Here is a 13,803-nt window from a genome sequence, read left to right as displayed (position 1 = left end):
ACATGGCCTTAAACACAAAGCTTCACCTTCTCTCTTTTGGTCCCATGAATAGTTCTTGATAAAGAATGTTCTTTAAAAAAAGAAAACAAACAAACAAAACACCGCTATATCTTATAATTTCACTTCTCTCCTTAAACTATTAGAAATGGCTTCATGTGGCTTTGTAGTCTGACTCCAAATCCCTGACATGGCTCATCGGACTCCTTACACTTTAGTCCCTGCTTATACGTCTGGCATCTTCTCATGCCACCCTCCTCTTTTACTTTGCTGCAGCCTAGATGTGGCCCACAGAAGACTGAGATGGTGGCCAGTGAGCATGTTTTAGTATAAGTTTGCTGCAATAAGCACAAAAGAGATACTTTTGCTGAAGGAACCTGGTGACATCAGGTAGAGGGATGATGTTGCTGGATGTGGCTTCTTAAGTCTTCCTAGTTTTTCATGGGAGATGCGCTCAGTTTTGTGCTCATGGAAGTTTGGGTAAGGACTGGCATCTTCTGTCTCCAAACGTGTTCCCCGAAGGTCCAGAGTAAGTATATCATGTGGTTGCAAAATCTGCCTTTTTCTGGCCATCACCTGGTTGTAACATTCTACTTCTTGGTATATAGTCTGCATAAGCTAACAGGGTCATCTTGCTGCATGATTCGCAAGTTATATAACAATGTTTAGCTATCACACTTGGACAGCTGCATGGGACAATAAACAGTCTACAGGCAGGCATACCTGGTGATACCTTAAGGCCCAGGATGGAGCTACTACCGCAGGCCTGGCTGGAGGTGACCATACAGCCATGTGGACCTTGACTTAGTTCTGCCAGTGCCATGAGCCATCCCACCAGAGGGCGTTCACCTGCGTTGTCAGTTCTGCTCGGATTAGTTAGTCTTTCCAAACCCCACCTTATACCTTCCTTTCCACTGAGATAATTCCTAGTCGTTGTTCACATCTTCTCAATATGCAAGTCACTTCCTTGCAAAAACTTGTCCTGTTCTTTCAGTCTAGGTGGGATGTCCCTTCTTATGCTTCTGCAATACCCTTAACATCCCCTATAGCGTCATTACACTTCTCATTCAATGACCATCACCACTTCTACACTGTCAACTCTTTCAAGAAAGATGATCTAATTCATGCTAAAAGCACCTAAAGCGCAGAGTCTGGCAGGTAGTGGTCTGTCACCCAGTGCAATGTCTATTACACAAATAAAGGAATAAATGAATGATGGACGAGGAAGACATAGGTGAGAAGAAGGAGGGGTTTACAGGGAGGGAGCAGAAGTACTTCCTGCTGCTGCTGGAACCACAAAGAACCAGGAAAGAAAATGAAGAAGGCTTTCCTGCCTGGCGCCCAAGACTGGCTTTAGCTTCCAAGGAAGTGTACTGTTAGACTCCTTCCAGGACTCCTAAGGAAGGGAAACCACGTGGAATAAGACTCGTGGAGAACACTGGCAGTTCAGGGAAAGTTCTGAGCCCAACTCAGAGGAGAGCAGTTCTGAGCCCAACTTCATGAATAGTCCAACCAATACCAGAGCCTTTTCTTTTCTCTCCCTCTCTCTCTCTTTTTTTTTTTTTTTAAATGGCTGCCCCTGTGGAATGTGGAAGTTCCCAGGCCAGGGACTGAATCTGTATCACAGCAGCAACCTGAGCTGCTGCATTAACAACACCAGAGCCTCAACTCACTGTACCCCAAGGGAAATCCCTACAGGGACTTTTGTAATTGTCAACTGTGAGAAACTAAATTTTTCCTTTGTTGCCTCTGTTTCCTTCATATTTCCCCCCATTGATAACAAAAGTATAAAAAATAAGAAAAAGAAGAGAACCCCAAGAAGGCTTTGTGTTTGCTTAGATGATGGGCTAGCATTCTACATTTTCATTCTCAGTGGGGCAGAGAAGGGAGGCTACCATGGGCAGAAGCATGGAAAAGAAATAGGAGAAGAAACAAAGGATTTATCCAGCAAGAGAGACAGGAGGAAGAAGGAAGTGGACAAAAGCTGCCCTGAGATTCTCATCCCACAGACCTATCAGGTCCATTTCCCCTAACCTCTCCTCCCCAGATCAACAATGCTCATCTCTTCTGATTCTCTTCTAATTATATATGTTCCCCTTTTTTGTTTATCTTCTAGAATCAGACTAGCACCTTTGCTCCAGGACATAGGATCCATTTCCAATGGCAAAAAGCTCTGACGCACTGAGAGTGTCATTCATATACCAGGCAACCTAAAGTAGAAGTGTGACCACACATTCCTTGGAAAATATGAGTAGATCTGACTAATTACCACAAGCTAACTGTTGTTAAAAAAAAACAAAACAAAACACACACACACACCATAATCACAGAACACTCATGAAGAAAAGTTACTCAAGTTTAATGAGGGTCAGTGGAGGAAAAAATGGGAAGAGGGTCCTTGCTCCACACAGTGATTCAGGGACTCAGACTTTTCCAAATCTGTTGCTCTTCCACCTTCTAGGTTATGTCTTATTCTATATTCAGCCACTAGATGGGGAAAGAGAGAAGAATGCTCCTGGGAAGGTTGTATTGGCTAGACCTGAGGATGGCATACATGTGTACTCACATTCTACAGGCTGTGGCTAAGTCATGTGGCTGTGCCCAGTTACAAGGGTGGCTGAAATGTGGTTGTACTAGTTTCCTAAGCTTGCCATAACAAAGGAAGCAAACCGGGTGGCTTAAAATAACAGAACTTTATTCTCTCACAGTTATGGAGGATGGAAGTCTGAAATCAAGGTGTTAGAGCCATGCTCCTTCTGAGAGCTTTAGAGAAGCATCCTTCCTTGCCTCTTTCCCGCTTCTAGTGGTTGCCGGCAATTGGTCTTTCTTGGCGTGTAGCTGCATAGTTCCTATTTTGCCTCAGTCTTCATATGACTGCCTTCCCACGGTGCCCAAATTTTCCTCTTTTTATAAGGATACCTGTCACTGGACTAAGGCTCACCCTAATCTATTATGACCTCACTTTAACATGATTGCTTCTACAAAAGGCCCTATTCCCAAGTCAGGCCACATTCACAGGAACTGGAGGTTAGGACTTAAACGTATCCTTTTTTTGGGGGGGGGGGGAGAGGACAGTTCAACCCATGACAGTGGTCTAGCTGTCTAGGAGGGAAAGACAAAATTGTTTGATGAATCGCTGTCCAATCTGTATCTAGTTAGTTGTTGAGTTTCTCTAACACAAGTAATAGGAAACAGGAAAGGTTTTGAGGGTTTTAGAGAACTAAGCCTTTATTGGTATCAATGATTCTCTAAAAAAATATATTTTTTAACACCAGACAATTTTGACAAATAAACTTTTGGAAGATAATCTATCTCTAAGGCATAATTGCTTATACTACGGGGACATTTACCCCCCCCCCCAAATAATGCCACAATTTTTTTTTAAAGCAGTATGTCTCAGATTTCATAATACTCTTGATTCTAATGGCTTAATAGAACAGAGTAGGCATATTAAAATTAATCTAATCACCTCTAAAACTCCATACCTATAAAATATTCTTAGCATAAAACTAAGAAAGGTTTCCTTTTTTCTCCTTGGGTCACTGTCATCTGACTGTGGTTTCTGCTCTTGGCATTTTCCATCTTGGCTTTTGCCCATCTTACTGCACTTTATTAAGTGGCTGCTCTTCACTGAAGCTGGCCATGATTTAATAAAAACAACAACAACAACAACAACAATGAACAGTGTCTTTAGAATCAGAAGAACATTAGTTCTGCAGCTTATCAACCTTGTTATCCTGGGAAAGTCACCAAAACTGCTTTCTACCTCAGTTTTTTTTTTTTTCCCTTCCTGTACTATGCTTGATGTTGACCTTTTCCCAGTGTGGTTGTAAGAATCCCATAAAGTCACTAAATATTTGAGTATCTGTCATGTGCCAGTATTGTTATAAGTACTTGGGATATGTCAGTGAGCACAGATCTCAAGCCTTCATGGATCTTCCATTGTGGGGCTAAAAATTATGTAAATTATAAAATGCTTTAAAATGTAAGGTACTGTCATGACTGCTATTTTATCTGCAGCAGCAACTCCAGTTTCTCAAATATCTTTAAAAATTGTATTGAAATGCTACAGCATAGCTCTCCCAGATGTCAGAAGGTATGCAAAATCATCAAATAAATGGAGACTTTACCCATTAAAAGTTTAACCATAAATATAAACTCATGGTAAATATTTAAAATGTTTCCTTATTGCATTTAAAAATAAGCCTGGGGCCCCTATTATATGTCACACAATGCGTTAGGTTCCATACGGGATGAGAAGATAAACACTAATCCTGCCCTTCAGGAGCTTAGCTTCTGGTTGGACACATGCCGGCTAAAGACTACTCTCTGAGGACAGAAGAGGAATGCCCAGTAAGAAGGCACAGAGAAATTGATTGAAAGCTTCAAAGAGAAACCCAAATGCTCACAACACTACAACCTATTGTCAATCTCTGCATGTATAAATTGTACCTTCTAGGAGTTCCCATTGTGGCTCAGTGGAAACGAATGTGACTAGCATCCATGAGGATGCAGGTTTGATCCCTGGTCTCACTCAGTGGGTTAAGGATCCAGTGTTGCTGTGAACTGTGGTGTAGGCCAGCGGTATAGCTCCAATTCAACCCCTAGCCTGGGAACCTCCATATGCCGTGGGTGTGACCCTAAAAAGATAAATAAAGAAATAGATAAGTAAATAAATAAATAAATTGTATCTTCTAATGCTATAATGACTAAACTACTGCTAGCACCTATTTATCTACTTGCTGAGATTTTTATTTTACAGTTTGAATATGGGTGCTTACCTCTGTGGTATTCTGGTCTAGTGTGTGTGCAGTACATTCACTCTGTAAAGAAAGTACATTGTATAAAAGTTTACTTTTCAGAAGCAGCAGCCAGGAGTTTGTAGCTCCACTGTCAACATCGGAGACCTGCGTCCGAGTGTCTAAGCCATGGGTTATATATTTGGATATTGACAAAGAAGGCACTGTTAGGAGAGACTATCCAAACCTAACCAGAAATTGCTAATTCATAAAGTTGTCAAATACGAAGTTCACCTGTTTGCGATTTACTTTGCAGAAGTGACATAAAAACAATGATTGGGCTCCTCCTCGGGCTATCAAAACCATTGACTGAAAAACATTCTGGCATCAAATGAGAATGAAGGTGTTAGTAACACATCTGTCCTGGAGATCCAGATGCTGGCAAAGTTTTCCTTTTTCCGCTCTTTTTCTCTTTTGCCATGTCATTGGTTTGCTAATGTATTTGATAAAAAAAAAAAAAAAATTCCCCTTTCAGGACCTGTGAACTGCTTTTCTCTTTGCCTGGAATATTCTTCCTCCATATAATTGCTTCAGGTTTCTAGAGAGCTTGCCTAGGCACCTTATCTAAAATAGCATCAGTCGGAGTGCCCTGGTGGCCTAGTGTGGTTAAGAATTTGGCATTGTCACTGCTGGGGGGGTTGTGGGGGTTCAGTTCCTGGTCCAGGGAACTTCTGCATGTCATGGGAGTGGCCCCCAAATAAACAAATGAATAAATAAATTAGCATCTGTCCCTATCACTCCTTATCCTACTCCCCCAACCCCATAGCCCTTACTGCTCTTATTTTTGTTTAATGTCTAGTTCCCTTGTTAGAATATAAGCACCATGGTTGCAGAAAACGTTGCATATTTTGTTCACTACACCATCCCAGCGGTTAGGGCAGTGTGCCTAGTGCTCAGTTCCTAGCTTGTGGTAGGTGTTCAGGACATATTTATTGAGTAAATTAACCCAGTCTCCAGGCTGAGGGTGCTCCTAAGACAGGTTGAGCAAGTGAGGGAATATTGTAAGGGGCTGGGTGAGGGGCTGGCTGGAGGAAGGGGAGGAGGTCATGGGGAATTTGAGTGAGGGCTCTGACAACAGGGCAGTTGAGCTTTTTGAGGCTTTTGTAGATGTTCCTGCAGGGTCTTGTTGAGGGAAAAAGAAAGCATTTGCTTCTGTCCTGTCTGTGGGATATGAGGCAGGGCAGGGTCTGCCCAAGCAGAGGGAGGGTGGAGGGAGTGAGAGGGGTGGATTCCAGAAGCTGAAGTGGCAAGGCCTTGGGGGTTATAAGCCGGAGAGAAAGGCAATCCTAATAGCACTGGGGAGAAAAGGTGAGTGTCTTTCTTGCTGTGTTTCCTGGAAAGATGACTTCTCAATTTTGTTAGCCATTTTCAGGTAAGAAAGGTGTGTGTGTTTTTTTTTGTTTTTGTTTTTGTTTTTGTCTTTTGTCTTTTTAGGGCCGCACCCATGGCATGTGGAGGTTCCCAGGCTGGGGTTCCAATCAGAGCTACAGCTGCCGGCCTACACCACAGCCACAGCAACTCAGGATGGGAGCCGTGTCTGCAACCTACACCACAGCTCATGACAACACTGGATCCTTAACCCACTGAGCAAGGCCAGGGATCAAACCGGTGTTCTTAATTTTGTTAGCCATTTTCATGTAAGAAACATTTTTAAGGTAGACTTTTCTGAGTTGAAAATGACCTGTATTTGTAATAATAGCAATAGCAATAACATATTTATATAGGCACCTTCAATTTTCAAAGTCTATCTATCTATCTATCTATCTATCAAATCTCCTTGGTTTAAGCCTTACTCTGTTTTTACATTTAAGTATCCTGTGTGTTATACTTTGAGTTTGTTTGCTAGGAATATGGATGAGTGTTTAGTGTGTGCATGTGTGTATTTGTACAAAGCATGCTGGGCTCTTGTTGAAGCCACCACTTAACATGTGTAAATAGATGAAATTGGGTTTCTTGTTACAAAAACAGCCCTAATTTCCTTTCTTATCAAGCAGAATCCTGGAACTTTATAAGCTCCTTGAGAGCAGGAACTGTGTTTTATTCATCAGTCACTAGAATCAGGTTAAGAAGATTGGTAGGATCAGTTATACAATGTTTTAACTCCACAACTTTCTTCTATTTGTATCACCCATAGTGTCTTACTTCTATGTTCAACAAAACTTGATTACCTGCCTTTAATGTGTCATTGCATCATGCTTGGTTCGAGGAAATTCAAGGATCTCCCCCAACCCAAATACACACACACACACACACACACACACACACTCAGTATCTCTGGCTTTAAGAAGCCCCTGGTCTGTCAAGAGTAGACAGCTGGGTAGACGTGCAGTCGCGCCACAGTGTTACAGGTGCTCTGTCAGAAGAATTCAGTGGAAAGAGGAGGCACAGAGGAGGGAGTGGTTTGTGTTACCTGGTTGCCAGGAAGTCTGTACTCAAGGCTTCATAACAGAAGTCACGCTTGAGCTGAGGCTTGAAAGATTATCATTTGGAATGGAGGAAATGAGATCTTAAAAATGTAACTTTCTTACATTTACCTTAGGACACTAAAGGACATTAAGAGTTAATCCTCTTTCTGGAGTAGCCTCTTCACTGGCTAAAATGTACCTCTTCAGTTTGAGACACATTCAAGGATGTTACAGTTTTCTCATTATGCATTGTGTCTGTTCTGTGTTGAAGTACCTGTAGGAAGAAAATGAAGTGCAGGTTTTGTGTGGGGGTTGAGAGCTGATTGAATTGCGGGTGTGTCAAAAAGCAACCAGCAGAGTCCCCAAATCATTTTTGTCCCTGGCTTCTTTTTTTTTTTTTTTTTTCCCAAGGCTTTCTTCATTGTAACCAGTCCCTGATGGTAATTGGTTGAATCAGATTTAACAATGCAGTCAGATAAACAGTTGTGGCAGCTGCTGCCATGGCAACGTCACCGTCCTCACCCTCCCAGTGCGCGCCCCTTCCCCACCCCTCCTCCTCCTCCTGCTTTCCTCCAGTAAGTGCATACTCGCTAGTGGTCTGTACAGGCGGCAGGGTTTAATGGCAGAGCTATTTTCTTCCCAAACTGTTCAAAATGATGAACGAAGATGCAGCTCAGAAAAGCGACAGTGGAGAGAAGTTCAATGGCAGTAGTCAGAGAAGAAAAAGACCCAAGAAGGTAAATTGCTGGAATTAGGCATGTCTGTATGGTCTGTATGTATGTACATAGATGCGTCTGTGTGTGTGTGTGTGTGTGTGTGTGTGTGTGTGTGTATGAGAGAGAGAGTATATGTGTGTGTGATATCGATGAGCTATAGAAACCGTGGAATGTTATGAGTAGCTATAGACTATAACGGTGTCAAGCGTCGCTTTTTAAAAAGGCAGGTGCAAACTGCTGCTTTTTGAGAATAGGAAAGAGACCACGTTTCATAATGGATATGTTGACTGGAGCATGGTGAAGTGAGCAGAGATAAGGTGTATTCGGCAAGTGGATTACTGAGGATTGTGGCCACTGATGGATGCTTCTGCTGCTAACTGGGTACTGAGAGAGTCATTTTATTTTTAGAATGGGTGAGTTTAAAAGGAAATGTTAAGCCAGGTGGATTGGGAAGCCAAGGGAAGATTTGGGGCCAGATGTGTTTGCTCTGTGATGATCTTGAGATGGCTAGACAGCAAATGCCTTTTGGTTGCATGCTAAGTGTATTCTTCCTAAGGAGAAAAGACTGTTGTGACAGGAGAAATATGATCCCCAGCATGATATTTCTTTGGTTTGCTTAGCTCCTCTGCAGTTTTCCCAGACATTAATGTGATAGCTCTTTCATTGATTAAGATAAACAGCTGAAGATATTATGGGGTAGGGTGTTGGGCACACAAAGCCACCCGTAGGATTTCTTACCCTGGCATACATTCCCACACCCTTGGTTTTCATGGAAATGATACCAGTGAGAAACAGTGGGAAAAGATGCAAACTATTCGGCCCCACCCAGTGCCAGCACTTCTTTCTTTATGGCCTGACTCGTGGTAAACTGTTGCAGCTCTTTGAGCCCCACCTCTGATAGAGATGCCTTTTAAATAAAGTCTCCTAAAATCCATTTATTTCCTGAGTCAATAATGTGGGTGGGATCTAGGATTCTAATGTAAATGATTTCCAATGCTAGATGGTTTTGGGTTTTGAATGAACAGATGTGGAAAATAAGTATCATGAACAAGTGAGTATTTTTTATTGTGGTTATGTTGAAATTGCATTGTGCTTCAAAACGATAGGTCTCTGATGTATTAAATGTCTCATACTCTAAAAAATTCAAAATAATTCAAAACCTCTGATATTTAAAAAAATTCATTATATTAGCAAACAAGGGATTGGTGCATGTGTACAATGCCATGTAATTTGATAAAAATGAGCATGCCCACATATGACAATTTTTAAATAATAGCATGAAGACAGTGATGCAATCTGATGAAGGCAAGAGGATAATTCAGGGCAGGCAGGAACATTGGTAGAATGTCCTTTTGTATCTAAGGATTCTGGGTCCTCCAGCCCTGGAGGGCATTTTCATAGAGTGTTAGCTAATTGATCAACATTAAAAAAAATACCATTAAAAAAGAGAATGAGAGTGAGAGACAGGGAAAAAGAAAGAAAAGGGGAATTTTTGCTTGAATTCACAATATGATTTCAAAATCCTCTAAATTTCTCTCTGCAGTCTCTGTGCTGTATTGGAAACAATATACTCCAAACTATTAAAGGGGTGGAGAATGTATCTCAAGAAGATTTTAAGCTCTGAGTGGTGATGCTAAATTCCAGGACCAAAGCTATCGTAAAGTATCTGAAGAAGTAGAGAAGACAAAGTCATCATATGTGATAACTATAGTATTTTTCAAGCTCCATTTTCTTAAATATATTTATTTTAGGAATAAATTCTTTTCCAAACGCAGTCAGTATGATAGCAATTAGTGGCAAGTTTTGAATGAGTGCTTATGTTTGTGTATACATTAGGAGACCTATATTAAATGAACTGCTAAACACGGTGAATTTTGAGTTTTAAAAGTAATTTCACCTAAAAAGTAATTTCACACACACACATATCCTTCAGTTTGGCAAGTCAGACGTAAGTGGGTTTGAATCTTAACTCTGTCCTTTAATGTTGTGTGTTTGGAGACTATCACTTAATTTCTCTGATCCAGGTTCTCATCTGTGAATAGTTGTGTATACCTTTTGGTATTTTGTGAGAATTAGAAATAATGTGTATAAAATTCTTTGAGCAGTATTTAATATATAGTTTATCACAGTAACTTTTACGTATTGTTGCTGTTCTCTTTAACAGAAATTATTTATTGGAATAAATCATGTAAAGGAAAGTCTATCTATATTTTTGGGAGGGGCAAAATATGCTATTGGTACTTTGCAAATGCTGTTAGTCGTTTTTCAAAACATCAAAAGTTATATCCTATATTCAGACAAAATTATATGCTGTAATTGGAAACTTTGTGTCTCATGCAAATGATTGAGATTTACATAAATGTACCCTAGGTCTTTAGATTCCTGCTTCACATCTTTTGCACAGCAGGCAACTTAAATTTTCATATTTAGAAACTTCTAAATTGTCCAAGTCAGAAAACACCAGACATCCCCCTCTCTTGAATAAATTTAATAGACCATTAAATGTGCCTTGATGAGGAAATAATAATCAAGAGATAAGCATCCCTAATAAGGGTGAAATCTGAGAAAAGCAAGAATTGGAGCAGAGTCAATGCCATTTTACTTGAATTCAATTATCTGTTTTTCTACTAGAGGCTCAAACCGAATCCACTGTATGATTCTGTGTAAGTATCCAGGATTATGGACCACCAGGCCTACTGTGGCCTGGGTGTTGATCTAACACGTTGAATCACATTTTTGGGAAACATTCCTCCTCTTTGGGTAAATATTTAACAGATGAGCCATAATCCACTTGTTTATTCTACACTTGACAAAAGCAATTCTTCTGAGGGACAGAACTAAATCGTCCCTTACAATAAAACCCACAATGTGAGAACATAAACTCAAGGAGCTTATTTAATATTAGAATTTTGGTGAGTATCTGGAAGATAGAAATTCTTTTAGCTTTGCTTAAGAATATTCTGGCTTCAGTAATTGAGCTTCAATGCCCCCCATACAGAGACAACCGGGAACACATCTCTGGTTGGATGTGTTGGGGTCACGAGTCACTGCAGTGAGGGAGGATGCACATCACAAAATAGAAGCGACTCATAAGAGTTGGGCTTTAAATGAGTGATTTGGGAGAGGGTACAAGAAAGTGGGGGCTTACTCTGAGTTGTGTGCTCTTAGAAAGCAGGAACAGGTTTGTGACTGTGCAGTCCAATAAATCTTACCTCTGGGAGGGCAGACTACATCTGTAGTCAGTAAAGAAGTGGCACCCTCTCAGTCAGCAAGAGGGGGATACCTGGTATTTTGTGGCTTAGACGATGTTCATATTTTGTCTGTGTGTAGACGTAATAAGGGAGTGGTGCCATTTTTGGTTCCTCTCCATCCTGGTCACAGAGAGGGCTGGTCTGATGTTGATGTTCTGAGAAATGAGTTACATTCAGCAGGAGAACACCAAGGTCCAGGCTGATCGTAATAGGTCAGCTCCTGGATGTTATTGACTGCTTTTCTCTTTCTCAAGCGTACACACAAAAATAATTTTGGAGAGAGAGACAGATTTGTTTATTACCGGATGCTCTTTAGAGTCCAAGGAACATGAATCAGAGTATTATTGATACTAGAATAAAAAAAAAAGTCATAGAAACTTTTCATCTAATACTTCAACAAAATAGTTTTCTTAAGGTCCAGTTATTTCACACAAATACATATTATTTAAGGTGCAGATTGGGGACTAAGATTCTAGTGATGGTTCACTGGAGAAGAAGACATATGAATCACTCTAGCATCCCAGATTAAAAGGAAGCATTGCATAGGGTACCTGTGTGAAATGTATCAGGGTGGGTTTTTAGCCTCTTCTAAATCCTAGACAACTCTATAAAAATTTCTTATTCCACAAAACATTTTGGCAGATTAGATTGAAAGAATCCAGACCTGTATTCGTGTGCAGCACCCCCTACTTCCCAATTTTATATCAATGTCATGGCAGTGGATTTGCGCTAGAAGAGGCTGCAGGAACCTTTGGTAATTTGCATAAATGATGATGGAAATGCCCAAATATCAATCACACATGACAGAGCCATCTGAAACCACCAGGCTTGGTGATTTCTTCCAAAACAAGTAAATAATTAAATGGCTTAATACCTCTTTTCCTCATTTGGTAGAATAATGATATAAAGATTAAAATATAAATATGTGCTATGGTTTTTAACAGAGTAGTAATTTAAAATGGTTTTGTAGGATACCTTATATTCACTTAAGAAGTTTTGACCTGGAGCATTATTTTAAAATTTATGAAAATTGCAAAAATGTTTTGGTTTTATATAATTTTGTTGCTGTTGACTTGCCACACTGCCTAAGTGGGGAGATGAAAGTGGCACCAGATGTGTGATTGAGATGTTGCACCATTGAGATGTGAATGAGAGACATAGTGAAAGGTTTATTTTTACAACAGCCACCAAAGTATGGATTTTTTTTTTTAATGGAATCAGGTAGCAGATCCAACATTTGGATGTCCAAGTTGTCTTGTAGTTAAATGAATTTTGAATTTAGTTGGTGCCTTATCTTTTCCAATTTAGTCTAAAAAGTCTTTTAATGTATAATTTATCCTGAATAATATCCCCAGTTTCTTCAGTTTTCTAAAAACTTATGATTGACCCTTTATTTTACATCAATTTATACCCAAAATAGCATGTGTTGCCAGAAGACAGCAATTCCCCATCACCGAGGGTTTTTAAAATGACCATCTGTCAGAGGTGATACAAATTTTTTTTATTGGATGGAAAAATCCCTTATAACCTGGTATCCTGTGATTTTCTTTTTGTGTCTGTTTCTCTGTTCCCATCTTCTTCACCCCACCTTCATGAGACTGATTTTTTTCACTAATTCATATGTAAGTCATAGCTAGATATTAATCCTAAAATATTTTTTTAGAGTGAAGTTCTTTTCTGCTGGTCATAACTACCAGAATTACCTGGGTTGCCTGATAGAATAATAAACTTCTTAGGACCCACTTCAGACCTGCTTCATCACCTTGAGCGATTTTTAATAGGTGCCCCACTCTTTATTTATGTGTGCTAGAGTTTAGAACCATTGCTTTAGAATGTGGTCAGCAGGCTTGAAGTCAAGTTATTTTAGAAAGAAGAATCTCTAATTCCAATTAGATGTGTTCGATTGCTCCTTGGCTCTGGCATTTGTTTCTTTTAAGTCTAGATAGAAATAGCAATGACACAAGAAAAGAAGAAGCATCCCCCCCCTCCCCGTCTTATTCTTATCCTACATCTAGAACCTGGAATTGCTTCCACCATCTCATTTAATCTTCAAAATAACCCCTATTACATGTTGTTATCCCAGTTTCATAAGTGAGGAACTGGAGGCTCAGAGACTTTATGTAGAGATGGTGTTGGAGAAATGAGGATATTTCCCCAACCAATCAACACATGATGTATTTTGAACCATTTCTCTCATGGAAACCAGATGCTAGGTGATTCTGTGCTAAGCTATTCCTGTGTCTCTAGGAAAATTTCTAAGATCTATAGCTTCATCTTCTGCTCAGATGTCCTCCAGATTTTCCCCCCAATGTTGCTTCTTGTCTTTCACCAGTTGATCACATTCTCCAAGATGCCCATGTGAATCTCTAGAAATAACACACAAAGGGGATTTCCTTCCTGGCTGTCGATAATATTCTCCCAAGCAGGACTTCTCAGGTCCCTTCTTTTGCTTCCATTACATTTTGTGATATGTCTCTTTCAGTTTATATGGACATCGTAGTGGACTTTGAAAACCCATGAAAGTGGATTGGCCTATGCATACATTGGTATATGGAATGAGTGGCCCACGGGGACCTGCTGTATAGCACAGGGAGCTCTACCCAATATTCTGTGATGGTCTATATGGGAAAGAAAT

The 13,803-nt window shown here is 40.2% G+C and overlaps 1 protein-coding gene across 50 annotated transcripts in view; it reads left to right on the top strand.

Annotated features, from left to right (window-relative positions):
* ANK2 (ankyrin 2) overlaps nucleotides 1-13,803 on the top strand; it is a 607,793-nt gene that overhangs the window by 244,657 nt on the left and 349,333 nt on the right. For 28 of the 50 annotated variants that reach the window (XM_084973143.1, XM_084973121.1, XM_084973106.1 and 25 more), the window contains exon 1: nucleotides 7,776-7,938. The exons of the other annotated variants lie outside the window; for them this stretch is intronic. In XM_084973143.1, coding sequence (XP_084829269.1) covers nucleotides 7,855-7,938 — 84 coding nt within the window. In that variant the 5' untranslated portion in view covers nucleotides 7,776-7,854. Of the gene's footprint in view, nucleotides 1-7,775; nucleotides 7,939-13,803 lie in introns of those variants that run through there. 50 annotated transcript variants of the gene reach the window in all.

Source organism: Sus scrofa, chromosome 8 (assembly GCF_054392235.1).
Source record: "Sus scrofa isolate SSC_HxYL_T2T_F1_AM1 chromosome 8, Sscrofa_HxYL_maternal_Yorkshire_Landrace_v2.0, whole genome shotgun sequence".
Taxonomy (NCBI): Eukaryota; Metazoa; Chordata; class Mammalia; order Artiodactyla; family Suidae; genus Sus; species Sus scrofa.
This window is presented reverse-complemented; position numbering and strand designations above follow the sequence as displayed.